Source organism: Saimiri boliviensis, chromosome 11 (genome assembly GCF_048565385.1).
Source record: "Saimiri boliviensis isolate mSaiBol1 chromosome 11, mSaiBol1.pri, whole genome shotgun sequence".
NCBI lineage: Eukaryota > Metazoa > Chordata > Mammalia > Primates > Cebidae > Saimiri > Saimiri boliviensis.
In genome coordinates this window covers 72,318,796-72,334,842 of record NC_133459.1, presented here as the reverse complement: position 1 = coordinate 72,334,842, position 16,047 = coordinate 72,318,796, and the positions used below count along the sequence as shown (strand labels likewise).

At 35.7% G+C, this 16,047-nt stretch overlaps 1 protein-coding gene across 14 annotated transcripts in view; it reads right to left on the bottom strand.

Moving 5' to 3' along the window:
- Positions 1–16,047, bottom strand: part of TNNI3K (TNNI3 interacting kinase) — a 323,082-nt gene that overhangs the window by 201,179 nt on the left and 105,856 nt on the right. For all 14 annotated transcript variants that reach the window (XR_012512449.1, XR_012512451.1, XR_012512453.1 and 11 more), the window contains one exon: positions 2,070–2,168. Coding sequence is in view for 8 of the 14 variants with exons in the window: in XM_074381016.1 (XP_074237117.1) it covers positions 2,070–2,168 (99 nt within the window). In the remaining 6 variants the exon portion in view is untranslated. The remainder of the gene's footprint in view (positions 1–2,069; positions 2,169–16,047) is intronic.

Sequence of the window (16,047 nt, the reverse complement as noted above, 5' to 3'; positions counted from 1 at the left end):
GAAATTTAGTTTCAAGAACCTTGCACGCCTAAGCAGATATTTCCACTTACACAGACACCATATATTCTGATTATGGGACTTTATAATAGACAGATTTAAACTATCTCTGAAATCGATTGTCTATTAAGCACTATTATTACATACCTAGGAAATATTGCTCTTGGTATAAAACATCTACTCTTCCACTTAAAAATAAGTAAATAAAAAAATGGCAAGGAACATGGCACATTAGGTACATTTATATATTGAATGCACCATTCTCCTTGTCAGCATATTTTAGCAAATGACAATGGCATCTATAAATTACTTTTGTGCTGCCTTCACACACAGAAAGTGAGTCCCTTATCATAAAAGGGCCATCCACATTTTCACATAATTTTGTAAGACTGTGACTACATTTTCAGGGAAAGTAAACAAATTTAGTTCTCTACCCAACATGCATACAGGCTCTTTATGTTTCTGCTGGGTGATGAGGTTAATCGCCAAAGAGGATGACTCTACAAATAATATGCACTGTATATATCCTGTCTGTGTCTGAGGTCAGAAAAGGATGGGATTTTTCCATTATTTGTGCTTTGGGGCCTGTACTTCCAAAAGCATTTTCAGTGCCCAGCTCTTCAGTGCACTCCAGTGCACTCTGAGCAGCACATCAGTGAAATAAGCAATCTTTCCTACCTATAGGTCACGCTTCACAGGTCTTAGAGTGTCCAGGCATATGCCAGCTAGCAGAGGAATAAAGGCACAGTGACTGTAATAGTGCAGGGACACAAGTAAGTTTGATCTTCAACTTGGAACCCTCAGGTGGTGCTGTGGCATGACCTCCAGGAAGGCAAAAAGGAATAATTCTATCGTACAATTGAATGAGTCTAGAAAGACAGTGAGGAAAAGTGAAAATGGAGTGTTCAATGAACAGTTATATTTAGTTATCCAGTTACATTTGTATTTCTCTCTCTCTTTTTATTTTTTTTTGATTGAGTATTCTCACTGCTAAAAGAAAGTGTTTAAAAGTACCATAAAAATTTTGTCTTTTGATACGTTAAGGTTGAAAATCAGCAGACTTTGGAGTTAGAACATGTCTTCTTGAATTCTGGCTTTTCTATTTAGGAAAATTGTCTGTACTTGATAATTTGTCTCACTGGTTGAAGAATAAGAGGAGGTACTTTGGTACAACAGAATGAATACAGGCTTTGGGATCAGACAGAACTAAGTACATATTCTAGCTCTTCAATTTATTATTAATAGCTGCATAACTCTGGCATGCTACCTCACCTGATTGAGCTTCATGTGTACCATTGGTAAAAATGAGCAAATAACAGTCAATTTCAAGGTTGTGGAAAAATTATAAAAAAAAGACAAAGGTTCTATCATAGTGCCTATTCCACAGTATAAGCTCACTCGTGTGGCAACTCATTAAGTTCATGAAATTGTGAAGGTTAAATAATATCACGTATTGAACAAAAGTATATTAAAAACTTTAAAGAGATATATATATATATATATATTACTTTTTATTACAGAATATAAAACTTTATAAATATGGACCGGACCTGTTATATAATCACATATTTAAAACAAATTGTATAATTAAAGCACATTTATAATTGTTTTTATCTAGCATTTATGAGTTGATTTATTGTTATTTCTATTAGCATCATCATAGCTACATTTGCTGAGCATTTGCCAATTTATATCCCACCCTAACAGCAATCCTATAAGGTTACTATTAATATCTTTCTGCATTTTATAGGTGAAGAAATGAAGATCTTACATAACCTATACATAGTCAAAACACTAGGAATTTTTCAAAGTTAGGGTGACTGATTCCTGTGGCCACACACTTACCAATGTACTCCACTGCCTCTTTGTGTACTAAGATTGTCAGTAAAAATTAATAACATAACAACTGTAATACTTACATGGATCTACAAGCTCCTCAAGGATGAGTTGATGAGACTAAGGCAAAAATAATTCAGAGATTTTAAATATAAACTCTTTGAAGATAGGACAATTCAACAAAAGCTTATATTTAAGCAACACCTAACCTTTGGAAATCTTACTGTCAGACTTACCTGTTCATGCCCATAGTATGCCGCAATGTGCAATGGAGTGAAAAAAACTGCATCTTGAATATTGACGTTAGCTCCATGTTGCAACAGCACATCAGCAGTCTGGACAAGAAAACGATTATGGTTAAGAACTTCAATTGAGTTATCTGCCTATTAAGATTCAGTTTACAACCACCATTCACAAATCTTCAGGATTCACCACCCTAAAACACAGCTTTCTTCCATCTACCTTATCGAAAACTTTTGGTGTCTTGCTTTTTTCTGAAAGATAAAGACTAAATGTCCTTAGTATGACATTCAAGGTCTCTTTAATCTGAGAGTGTTCTTTTTAAATGTATTTCTCATTACTCTCTTTCATAAACCCAATTGTAGAGTCAAACTGCATCCAGCTTCATGCTCCTTTGAGGCTTTGTTCACATTATTTCTTCAGCCAGAAATGTCCTTCTGCCTAATATATGGATGCTTAATCTCTAGCTAAAATGCCATCTTCTCCCAGATTTCCTCAATTTCCCTCCCTTCATTGCCATCTGCCTGGCTGAAATTAAACATTACCTCCTCATAAATCTAATGAAACTTTCACTTACATAATTTAGAACATTTTTCTATTTATATACATGCCTTATAATCCTTACTAAAGAAAAATTTATTTAAGGTCAAAGTGTATGCCATATTCATCCTTATAATCTCATTCTAGCATGTGGCTATGCAAATAGTAATCATTCAACAAATATTTGTTGAATGAATGAACAAATGAAAAACCTACCAGGAACTGTTGACCAATTGTCATCATAGAAAGCCATATATTGGTATTTGTAGGGGAAAAATATATACATTTTTTCTATCCATTTTAGGTTTATTGGCTGAGACCTTATGAATTAGACTGAGAAAAAAGCAGATAAGTAAAAGAAAAACAAACAGGGGTTTATTAACCTGTGCATTGCACATAAATGGGAATACTCAGTGATGAGTAACTCAAAGTAGTTAACCTGTTTATATTTGGACCCATCAGAAATTTTAGATTTTCCAACAAAAATTCCTTATTTTATATGACAACATTAGCAACCCTAATGCTATCCACCAATTGAATAAATTATGAGATAGGCATGACTTTCCTAAGTCATGTTTCCTCAACTGTGTGAATCATAGCCCTACAGAACTAGGGAGGGACTATGGACATTACTTATCAAATCCTTACATTTTAAAGAGAAAAAAATTGAGAACCAGTAATTAGGCAATTTTCAAGGTCATAGAACAAGTCATTGTCAATAAGAAACTAAATCTTTAGTCTCTTGCCTCAACTTAGAACTTGGGCTCACCTATAATCTTAACAAAAATTTATAATAACTTTGTAGAGTAGTAACAAGACAAAGAAAAATAACTTAAACTTTCTACTGGCAAGAAATTGGGGAAAGAAACTAATGGAAAATAAGTTAGTTTTAGCAAAGTTTGTTATATAGATTCCTCTGGTGACTTCTTTGGGCTGTTAAGTGTCTAGAGTTATCTCACCTAACTTCTGTCCTTTCTGGTAGAGAAGAGAGGAAGGACTCTTACAAATTAATGTCACCCTTTTAGGCAAATAGAAAGAGAGCAAAGAGTTTCTATATCTGTTTATTTTCCATTTTCTCTAGCTCAAAATAATCAATAAGCCAAAGTAGCATATTTTGGGGAAGCATATCTTGCTACCCTTCACAACAAACTTGTTGATACTTCAAATTTCTTCTTCTAAGTACCTATCTCCAAGTCTCTTTTTTCTGTACAACAGATTGACATCATTCCTTCAAATTTTCTTCATTTTCATTGTGGACTTTGCTAATGTACTGTTTATTCTTCACTTGGCAAAGTAATACACATTTAGAAAATTTTTCAAAATCTATTAGAAGAGAAAACAGAAAGATGGAATTTAAGAGCTCAAGGGACTTATGTCCTATCACCTCTTTTGTTTCTATGGACAAACTGCCTCCTAAATCATGTTTTCTCAACTGTGTGAATCAGGCGTCCCCAAACTATGGCCCGCAGGCTGCATGCGGCCCCCTGAGGCCATTTATCCGGCAGCCCCCGCCGCAATTCAGGAAGGGACACCTCTTTCATTGGTGGTCAGTGAGAGCAGCACAGTATGTGGCGGCCCTCCAACGGTCTGAGGGACAGTGAACTGGCCCCCCGTGTAAAAAGTTTGGGGACGCCTGAGACCTACTGAACTAGGGGGGCTATAGGCATTACATATCAAACCCTTACATTTTAAAGAGAAAACAAATTGAGAATGAGGAATTAGGAAATTTTCAAGGAGGTAGAGTAAGTCAGTGTCAATAGGAAACTAAATTTTAGTCTCTTGCCTCAAGATTTGTTTCTGAGTGCTCTGTAGTTTTAAATAGTTAATTTTTTAATCTTCTATTTATTTGTCCATTACACACAATTTATTGAGCAAATATGAGCCCAAACTGGTATTTTACATGCTTATCTCATAATTTATTCAATTGGGGGATAGCATTAGAGTTGCTAATAGTTGTCATATAACATAAGGAATTTTTGTTGGAAAATCTAAAATTTCTGATGGGTTCAAATATAAGTAGGTGCATAAGCTTCTTTCTCACAATAATGTTTTCTTTCTAATAACTGAATATTGCTGACTAATGATCAGGAGAATACACATTGTGTACAGTGAGTTGTTTTTCTAATACAAAAATTAAAACTGCAATGAACTTTTTTGAGGGAACATTATGGATCAGGCCCAGAACCAAGTGTACCAGTGGTAATTGAAGTCTACTTTATTTCATGCCAATACACAGAAAGAGGGGCTACTCTCCATTTTAAATATGAAGAAACTGAGCCTCTGGGGAGTAGACATGAAATTCAAATCCAGGTCTGTTTGACATCAAATCTTGTTTTTACCAGTCCACTCCTGTGACCTTGATCCCATTAACACTAACCTTTAGTGTTAGTGTTACTTAAATAAAGTAACTCATTCAATCCCAGATAGGAAGAAGCCATCTGTCAGTAGAGGCTCCATAGATTTAGACTGAAAATGAATGCTGGAGCCATTTATAACAAGTGCTTGGTGTCTTTAGGCTTCACATGCCTGGGAGTTTAATCTCAGGAAACTTTAAAGGAGGCCCCTAGCAATCAAGGTAGATTAAGCTTTTTACAATTTCTCTTATTTTAAACATAGCATAAAGTAGACAGCATGAATTTTTATGAAAAATGGATTTTCAAATGTTAACCTATAGAGCCAATTTCTTAGGCGTGCTTCCAGAACTTTCATTCTAAAAGATAAGAGCTCTTAGGCTTTAATAAATAGTCAAAAGCCATTTTTTTTCCTCCTGAGTTTGCACTTATCCAGTTACTCAGAAGGTCAACCTTTGGCTGAACACTCATTAATTATAAACTGTTGGTTTTCTGAGAAACTGTCAAAATGTAAGTTTTAATGAAACCATACAGAATGATTATTGAATTGTAGGCTTTACTTTGTTTTAAAATTCAAGAAAATATTTAACCATTGAAAGCAATGCATGTTAGAATTATCTAATTTTAGCTAATGAGTAGAATATATGTGTTAATTTGTATGACCTTTGGAGTAATAATGGAAAAAGTATCTCCCAGCACTCTATTGGGAATATAGTATCTTGTCTGTCATGTGGACTAAGACAAGTACACTCATATAAACAATTAGGGTTCAATATATATATCAAGTTATTTTTCTCATAATTCATCTGCTTCAGAACCTGAAAGGTTGATAAATCAACTTCAAACTCTTTCCACTACATGAAACTCTGTGAAGTCACAGACTGAAACTACTTTGTTCCCTACTATGGTAGGTAGGCAATAGGCATCTAATAATTGTTAAATTGGATGTATATTCAGTACAGTTAAAGTGAAAATTTGGAAGGTATATAAACCATCAAGCATAAAAGAATTTAAACTATTAATTAGGACTTAATTATACGATAGGAATTTTAAATAATTCAATTCAACAAATATTTATTGATAATTGATTTCAAATTAACCTTCAGCAAATCCCAAGTGTTTGCTATATTTCAAGACCTGTGATTTGAATTTTAAATATATTATAACATTAACATTTTTGCATGGCATATATTCTGTTGTTTTGAATTTTTTTGTGAGAATATATGGTCATGATGGTTTTTTCTCAGAAAAAAATAGTAAAATTGTAAACTAGAAGCAGATTTTATGACAGCTATTTTAATATACTTTAAGGATATAAATCTTTAAACACTTTGAGGATATACACTGTATTATACTTAGATTTATGTAACTAATATAAATATGTATTTATCTTAATATTATTAAATATATGTTAAATATATATTTAATGCTATGAAATATATAGAATATATTTATATAAACATATGATTATATTTAATAATAAAACTACTGACATATATAAATATATAGTTGATATATAATAATACTATTAATATAATAGTATATAATACTACTGAGATATATATACTCAATATATGTAATACTGAGATATACATTAAATACTACTACTGAAATACATATGTAAGAATAATTCTGAGATATATATAGCTCAGTAGCAGTATTTAATATATACTCAGTATTGTTATAAAAAATCTATATAAATATTATCAAATACATATTGGTAGTATTATTATTGAAGAACTAAGATTCAATTATGGACTGGTAACTTGGTACTTTTTACTTATGGAAGGATAAGGACCATAAAGTGCCTCACATTAAGTGGTTGTTTTATGAGCACAGAAAAGGAATTAGAGCTCTTTATTTTGATAGGACAATTACCGTGTGAATTACCCTTTACAGATATTTTTATTTACCAGTTGACTCTCAAAATATTTCCAAGTGTTTCACCTCCAGTTTTTCTAGCTTGTAATTTAGACACTGATTTGTGCATTCTGCTTTTTCTTCTTAGAATGTCTTCCTTTTTCTTTGCTTGCCACCCACCTGGTCTCATGACCAAGCTCAGTTCCCATATTCTACATGAAAAGCTTTTGCAAATAGGTCATTGTATTAATCACTTACTTTCTGAATGCCTGTAAAACTCAGGGACACAATGCAATCTTTCTGGAAATTAACACTCTTACATAAAATTTTTTAATTTGTGTTTCAAAATTGTCTTTATAAAGTATAAGAAGTTTTGACTCCAGGTAAAAGAACTTTTCACCTGAGGTCCTGAAATTTAATCCTTATAACTAAAATAGCCAGACCTTATTCAAAAATCTCAAAAATTCCAAAAATAATGTCTATAATAGCAAAAGTCCTCACTGTTCTCTCTCGTTAAAGGTTTTTGCTACAGTTTGACCTTAAGTTACTTGACTTGGATCCATTTAGCTCCCTCTCTATCTTTTATTTTAAGGATGTCATTGAGCAGGGATAAAGGAGAAAAAAGAATGACCATATAAAGAGGAACTAAATGTCCCATGGAAAAGAAAATAGAATAGGGTAAATTCTAGATGAAATAAAATGGCAATCAATCTCAGTTGAAATGACCAAACCAAATATAGCGCCTTATACTTAGCAGACTTTCAATAAATATCTACACTTGAAAATTAAATTTTTCTTTGCTATAAGTGGTATTTTATTTTCTATTATTTCTTTGGATCTTCTCCAAATTCATGCTTATACCAATGTTTTCCTTAAGATTTATAGTTGGCCTAAGGCTACAATGTTCACTTCTCTATGCCTGCGTCTAGGCTTTATTATTGAGATTTATAGACAGAAGAATAATGAAGCTGTATTGGGATGACACCCGTTTCCATTTAGGGGAAAATCTGTATTAGCAAAGCTTTAGATGAAAAATTGTTTTTCCAAAGTCTGTGACTTATCAATTCAAAATGATCCTAAAGACATTAGCATGAAAATTGATTTAGGATTGATATTTTTCCAGTTATTTTCAGGTCTGACATTCAATAACCAGTTCTCAATTATTGTCCCCTCCAACTATTGTCCTTCATCCTAAACTTCGTAGACAGTATTTTTTAAGAGTCATCTATAACTTTTCTCCACCTTTCCTTACCTCCTATGTGTCACTCCTCAGCCCACTACTGTCTGCCTTTAGACCTCACCACTCCAGGGATATTTCTCTGCAAAATGACATCGAAGGCCCCCTAATTGCCCATCTTCTTAGATGCTTTTAAGCCTGTAGTGGATTATTATAGTTTTATATTGTCTCAGGATACATTTTGAATATTAGATTTCTTATACCACGGGCAGTACTTTGTCACCAGGGACAGTTTCTAATTCTCTACCTCTTCACAGTTCCTCAGTGTGGTTCATCCAGATACCTGCTATGCATGACAATCTCCTCGTGACCCTCTCCTTATGGGACAGCTAAACATAATCTACTTGGCTTGCTGCTCTAACGCCCACATCTAGCTTGAACTGAGCAGCAGATATGCAGCAGTGACTTCTCTCAAACACAGCAAGGCCCCACGGAGCTAGCGCCTGCTTACTCTAAACCCATCAATTAGAACTTCCCTCGGGAAACTTACCTGTGTAACTGTTGGATCCCTACTGGATTCCAATAAAGGCTTTGGCATCATGGTCCCTCTTGATCCCCACTTGCTGGCTGGTGTATGTGTCCTGAACTGCCCCAAGCCCCACTTCCCATTGGCCGTGTAAGGTGTGCTGACCTCTTCTCTCTGAGATCTGTAAGTTTATCTTATAAACTCAGGTTTATGAGAGTCCAAAGGCACCAAAAAGCACCCATGATTCTTTTTGTTTTACGTGAGATTATTTGGGACCAGCTAGTAATTCCTTCCCACTGCAGAAGGTACTAGTGAGGAGACAGCTTTTCAAAGGTTTTTCAGTGATCATCATATTGGCAGCATATTTGCAAAAAAAGACCATGACTATATAATTGTTTGCAGTCTTCAGCTTCTGTTATTTCATGTGCTTTGTTGAGTTGCCTCCTCTGTGTCTTACCTGACTGACACATTGAGCTGATCTGTTTTCTAAGTTAGGGCTCTCCTAAAGAGTGGCTGTCTTTGTAGGAAAATACCTGACACGGGTCAGCTAAGAGCCACAAGGAGGTCTGTAAATATCAACAAGTTTCCTGTGAGAGGAGCACCTGGTCACAGATAGGTATTTGGCTACCTGCCAAGATAAAGAGGTAGCTTGTGAAAATCCATGAAGCCCTGTCAGGGTGGGACTAACATTTATAGTCCTCTTGTGAGGAGACCTCAAGACTAATTAGAAATTGTATAACATGTCCTTTTCCTTATCTTACTGTTTATCCCGACTTTGCTACCATTGTCTACATCTTCCTCAACATCTTATTCTCCATTAGATTGCTTGACACCACAATTTTCAAGTTTTCTTTCTTCCTCTCTGCTTACTTATTATTATTCCTCCACAGAAATGGCTTTTTCTCCATTCAGCTCTTAGCTGTTGTTTTTTCTCACTGACATTTGTGTTTCCTTGTGATCTCCTTTTTTCCTGTAATTCTTTTTTATTAATACATGTAAAGCACTTAGCACAATGCTTTGCTCTATATGTGCCTTGATTGATTTCATGTATGGCTTCTACTTCTACTACTAGAAACACACACACATACACACACACACATGCACATGTGTTTTTCTCAGACTTCCTCCAACATTCAATCTACCTGTTTTGGCAACTGACAGTCCTGCTTTGTATCTTTTCCCTATTTCTCAGTCACCTTTACCCTGGGCCGATATTGTCTCTACATAGATCAAATCTTTATCAAGTGCCCTTTGATTCTGGTTATTTTGAATGAAGCATTAGAAGGCAAAAAAAAAAAAGAAAAAAATGTGTGCTAATGGGCCAAGAATATCTATCTCATTTAATGTTCACAACAGTCTGATCGAATTGTTACTAATAGCCCCATTTTAAAAACAAGGACAGTGAAGCTCAGAGTTATAAAGCTTGTAAGGAAAAACACTTAAGTTTATACTCAGGTTTATGAGCGCCTGAGGCACCAAAAGGCACCCATGTTGCTTTTTGTTTTATGTGGCATTATTCAGGGTAGCTAGTAATCCCTTCCCACTGCAGAAAGTTCTATTGAAGAGACAGCCTTTCAAAGGTTTTTCAGCAATAGTCATATTAATAGCATATTTGTAAAAAGAACTATGACTATATAATTGTTGGCACTTGACTGAAAAAAAAAGTTAAACTTATTCTAAGTAATATATTAAGGGTCTTGCATAGTCTCATATATTCAAATGAGAAGTTTAGGATGTTTTTCTTACAGAGATTCACCAAGAGACTTTAAAAAGAGTAAAACACGTTTACTTTGCATCTTAGAAGGATCTTTCTAGGAAAAGTGTATGGCTTGAATGGATTGAAGAAAGAGCAAGACTGGAAAGAGGTAGTCAGTTAGTAACATCCTGCAGTAAGTTTTTTATTTTTTTGGGAGGGGGGACGGAGTTTCTCTCTTGCTACCCAGGCTGGAGTGCAATGGCGCGATCTCGGCTCACCACAACCTCCGCCTCCTGGGTTCAGGCAATTCTCCTGCCTCAGCCTCCTGAGTAGCTGGGATTACAGGCTCGCGCCACCATGCCCAGCTAATTTTTTGTATTTTTAGTAGAATCGGGGTTTTACCATGTTGACCAGAATGGTCTAGATCTCTTGATCTCGTGATTCACCTGCCCGGGCCTCCCAAAGTGTTGCGATTACAGGCGTGAGTCACCGCGCCCGGCTTTGCTTTGTTTTTAAGAGACAAGAATAAAACGAGCTGAAGTAGTAGTGGTGGCCTGGAGATGGAAAACAGATTTCAGATATATTCTGATGGTAGAATCTCTGGGAGCAGTGGCTCATGCCTGTAACCCTAGCACTTTGGGAGGCTGAGGTGGGTGGATCGCCTGAGCTCAGGAGTTCGAGACCAGCCTGGGCAACAAGGTGAAACCCTGTCTCTACTAAAATACAAAAAATCAGCCAAGCATGGCAGCGTGTGCCTGTAGTCCCAGCTTGAACCCGGGAGGCAGAAGCTGATCATGAGTAAAGATGAGAAGAAAAGGTCAACAAATGACTATAAAAGAGGATGCCTACAAGGGGAGATTAACATGAAGATAAAACTTTGTTTACTTCATGAACGTATAAAGTAGGAAAATCACCTTGAGTTTCTGTCTCTTTGATTAATTGCTTGTAATAGTTTATTTTGGTTACCTTTGGCAGAACTATGCTGTTATTCCACACCACAAACCGTTTCCATTGGGGTCAATCTCTCAATCAAAATTTGAACATAATTCTCAAGTTTTCAAACAAAGGAACTGAAAGCTATGTCAATTAAAATTACCAGGAATTGTTTATCCATTTGTATTGAAGGCTAATATTGCTTAGAAAGCATTTTAGATGGTAACATTTGCTTTAGAGTTACCAAGCCCTTTTTTTTTGACTCTATGCTTTAATTTCTATAGGCTTTTTTATTTTTAATTAAATATATATTAAATATGTTAATTATAGATATTATAAATTAAATATATATTATATATAATTATACACACACACCCCCCCACACACACACACACTCCTTGACAACCATCGTAAATGTTAGCTGAAATTACGCTATGTCAGGTTATTACAGAGTTTTTCACTTATAACATTGGTTGAATACTTTTGTAATGACTATTATTTTCTTGACATAGTTCTAATTAAGTATTTGAGTACAAAAATCTATTGGAAAATAATTTCTTCAGGCTGTCACAGAAATGAGGTCTTTTTATATGATCTTTCTCTTATTATCACAGGTTAAAATTAAATTGGATCTTAAAATTACACAGAAGATGATTCCACAAGATAATATCATAAAAGAAATTAAAAAGCTCTATAAAACCATGGAAATAAAACTTACATACTAACTTATATATATATAAAGTAGTTTCATCATTTACGTAAATTTAGCATCACTTCTCAGGAAGTGATGAGAATATAAGCAGAAAAGCTGATGGAGAAAGGGAGGAGAAGCAGGATGAGGGCAAGGCTGAAGACACAAGTGATTACCATTTTATAGAGGTAATAACTGATACTAGCACGTAATATCCTTTTGCTAAAGTAAAAGGAGGTATTTATAGGATATTTATGGTTTAAAACTGGGAAGGCAGGGAGCCAGAAAAAGAAAGAAAAGACTTATCTAAGAAGAGAACAAAAGAATGCTGTCAAGGTAGCTCACAAAAGAGATATTTGTAAGAAAAGGAAGGCAGATTTTCTGTGTTGTTCAGTTAATCATCATCTTTGCTTCATTAGATGTATACTTCCCCCCGACCCCCCGCCCCACCATCATTCTCTTATATGGAGGTCTTATTTTAATATCTCTGGCTGAGAAAAAAGGCTTTCAAAATTCACAATGCTATGACTACAACATGTTCTATGCACTTGAAAAGCCACAGTTTTGTGTTAGGGATTTATTTATATAGATTGTCACAGGCCCCACAGTTTTCGCTATGTTGTAATTGTTCAGACTTGGACTGGAGTACAAGTGAAACTCCCTCCTTCTGGCATTCCTTCTCACTTTGCACCTACCCTCAACCTCGCATTCACAGAGAAATCAACGCAGCGCCTGACAACCAGTTTTTTAATGACTTTCCTTCTTTTACTCAAGCCACCTCTTTTCTCTTTCCTCTCTTTTCTCAAAAAAAAAATCTTCTGCCAAAGTATCTTGAAAACCAATTTGCCTATACTTGAAAATTCAACTTTTAAATTACACTTAGAAGGTGCATTGAAGTCATCTAATAGAACATAAGAAGGGACACATAAAGATTTTGAATCTTACACAAGACTAAGTAATAAGAATTCTAAAAGTTATATCAATGGTTAATGAATATCAAGCAGCTGGAATATAAAAATTAAAAGGACAACATTAACAATTAAGTCTCAGCCAGGTGCAGTGCCTCACACCCATAACCCCAGCCCTTTGGGAGGCCACGGCGGGCAGATCGCCTGAGGTCGGGAGTTTGAGACCAGCCCAAACAACATGGAAAAATCCTGTCTCTACTAAAAATACAAAATTAGCTAGGCGTGGTGGTATGTGCCTGTAATCTCAGCTACTTGGGAGGCTGAGGCAAGAGAATCACTTGACCTCGGGAAGCAGAGGTTATGGTGAGCTGAAATCATGCCAGCCTGGGCAATAGAGCAAAACTTCGTCTCAAAGAAAAAAAGAAAAAAGAACAAAAAGAACAATTAATTCCCAGACTCAAGGATTAATACTGGTGCAAGTGAGTGTGTAGAAGATGTAGTGTGTGCCTTTTTGGAACTTCTTCATTAATAAAACCAGAAAACTGAGTATTTGAGTATTTGATATACTGTAAGATACTCTCTTAACTCATTTTAGGACAGCAGATGTGGGTGATCAGTTGTACCTGACAGACTATTAAACAATAAAATTGAAAATGCTGGTCTGCAAAAATTTTAGAACAAGTGATTCATGAAATTGGCTCTTCCACAGTTGTAAAAATGTTTAACTGGTTATGAAACACTATGCTTTGACAGATACAGAAATGGATTATGGATATTTTCTTTCTGAGAAAGAGTTTATCGAAATGAAGAATACACATCATCTAGTCAGAAACCTATCATTGGGATGGAAAACAGTAAGCATAATGGTGGTAAATGTATTAACCATTCCATTGGTCATGTTAAATCATGTTAAGGTAAATACAGGGTGGCTAATAATAGAAGCCTACAATAAAAACAAAAAGAAACACAGTATCACATGCGCCCAAGTAGTTTTGGCTTCAGAAACAGAAATGAACAGATATAATTGCAGATGGGACTCAAGCCCAGACTTCTATAACCCAACACATGGCTAGGAAATGGCAGAACCTATATACAAACACACCATGCAGGCTTGCTCCAGAGCCCACATGACAAAACCACTATACTATGCTATGGTTAAAAACCATTGCTCCTGGAGCCAAGTTTTGCAAAAGTTTCAAATATTTTTCACACTTTTATTTAATGAACTCAGAACTCAACCTGAGTACTATGACAGAGTTGAGCTGGGTGGCATCTAGTGATAGGGGCATGACCCAGCACCCCTTTCTTGCTCCCTGCATGACCTCCAAGGTACCACTGGAACATCAGACATCGGAGAATACATGCTGGAAATCACTGTTCCACAGAAACGAGTTGTTCCTTTTTGGAGAATAGCAGTGCTAACATATCTACTTGCTAGGCCATGTGTGCTCCAGGTGAAGACGAGGCCAAACACATGAGTATAGTATCGTGCTACATTTCCTAGGGTAACGGGGTCCATATCTTCCAGACATAACAAGTAATCTCTCTATGAAAACATCTCTCTCTATATTTGATATTGTCTGATAAAATATAAGTGGTATTGGTTCTTCATGAGGTTAAATATTACCCTTGAGTTTGGGGTTGACATAATGACATTCTAACAACTAAAATAGGCAAAAGTTATAAAATGTCACTTCAAAGATTAGGTTACAGCAAGATTATGATTTTGTCTTACACTCTTTTGACCTCTCCCTCAGGTGCCTCGTTGTGAATTGCCCTATGGATAGAACCAGATGGTACCACTGATGCTTCTGGATAGCAGTAAGTATGGACTTAAAGCCTGCCAAACTCCAGGTGAAATAGCATGGAAGTGGATTAGCTTCCAGTCACTCACTGACGTGGCCACAACCTCACTCTAACACTTCTGCTGCAGTCTTCTGAGAGACCCTTCCTAAGCCAGGGGATCCAGCTAAGCCATTTCAAGATCCTTGATCTATAGACAATGCAGTATAATAAATGTTTGTTTTGTTAAGCCACAAAGTTTTGGGGTGATGTTTTATATAACAATAAATAGTTTAATATACTATTGTGCCTCTCAATTCATTATTTTAAACACCCATGTTGGAAATGACTTTTACAATGAAATAGTTACTTACTACTTATTTGTAAATATTAAAAGAGGAGCAACAGGTCAGATCAATAAATATTTTTGAGTACCTAGCTATTCTAACCACTGTACTAGGTACTGGGAGTCAAAAATAAATTAATTACTCAAAAGCAGTATGCAGGTTAGTGGAAGAAAAAAACAACTATGATATAAGGTATATGTGAATTTGATAGTGATTATGTGTGAACTATCACAACACAGGCAAAAATCTGTACATTTTAAATTTGTTCTGGGGAAGAAAGAGAAAACTATAGACAGGTATAGCATGAAGTAGAAATTTTCTAAGCAAACAGGGGAGGATAAACCAATTTTTCCATCCCTCAAACATTTGCTCATCCGCTGGCTCCTGGAACAGAGCACGTGCTCACCAAATTCCATCCTTTCTTAAAATATAATTCGAAGTGTACTCTCTGTATAAAATCTTTTTAGACCTTGAACTTTATTGAACTAATTATCTAGACAAGTGATTAAATATCCTGGTAACCTAAGAGTCACACTGAGGCTTTTAAAAAGAATTTATTACAGATATCCCCTCCAGAATTACTGAATCAGAATCTCTTGATACCACAAATCTACATTTTAAAAAGCTCCTTAGGGACTTCTTCATGCATCCAATATGGAGTAGCAGAGACTAGATTATTCCTACCTGAGACAGTCTCAAAATGGGCTAAACACATGAAGCATTAATTTTTAACAAATGAAATTGGACATCAGGCAATGAAGGACAATGGTTCCTAGGAGATGAGAACAAAGACGATCAGCCCTACAATTGCCTCAGTGTATTATCTTTAGAGAGTTTCCAGGCCATGATATAAAAGGGGAAATTCAGGCATACCTAGGCAAACCACCTCTCTTGTGAAGACACAGTTGACAGTCTGGAGAAAGCAAGGTGGTTAGCGTTCATAAAACAGATTAGCAAAGGTGAGAAAGCTCTGCAAAGAAAGAACTACAGAGATATGCAGGGGGTTTCCCTTGATGACTCGGCAGAACATTGATCATCAGGGCTATCTGAGGAAACTACCACTAATTGGGAAATGGACCAACAGAGATGATTACTGGCAACAGTGCTCAGTGCTCACATAGGTCCAGGGATAGACCCTATTCCCACTGGATAGACCCAGACTG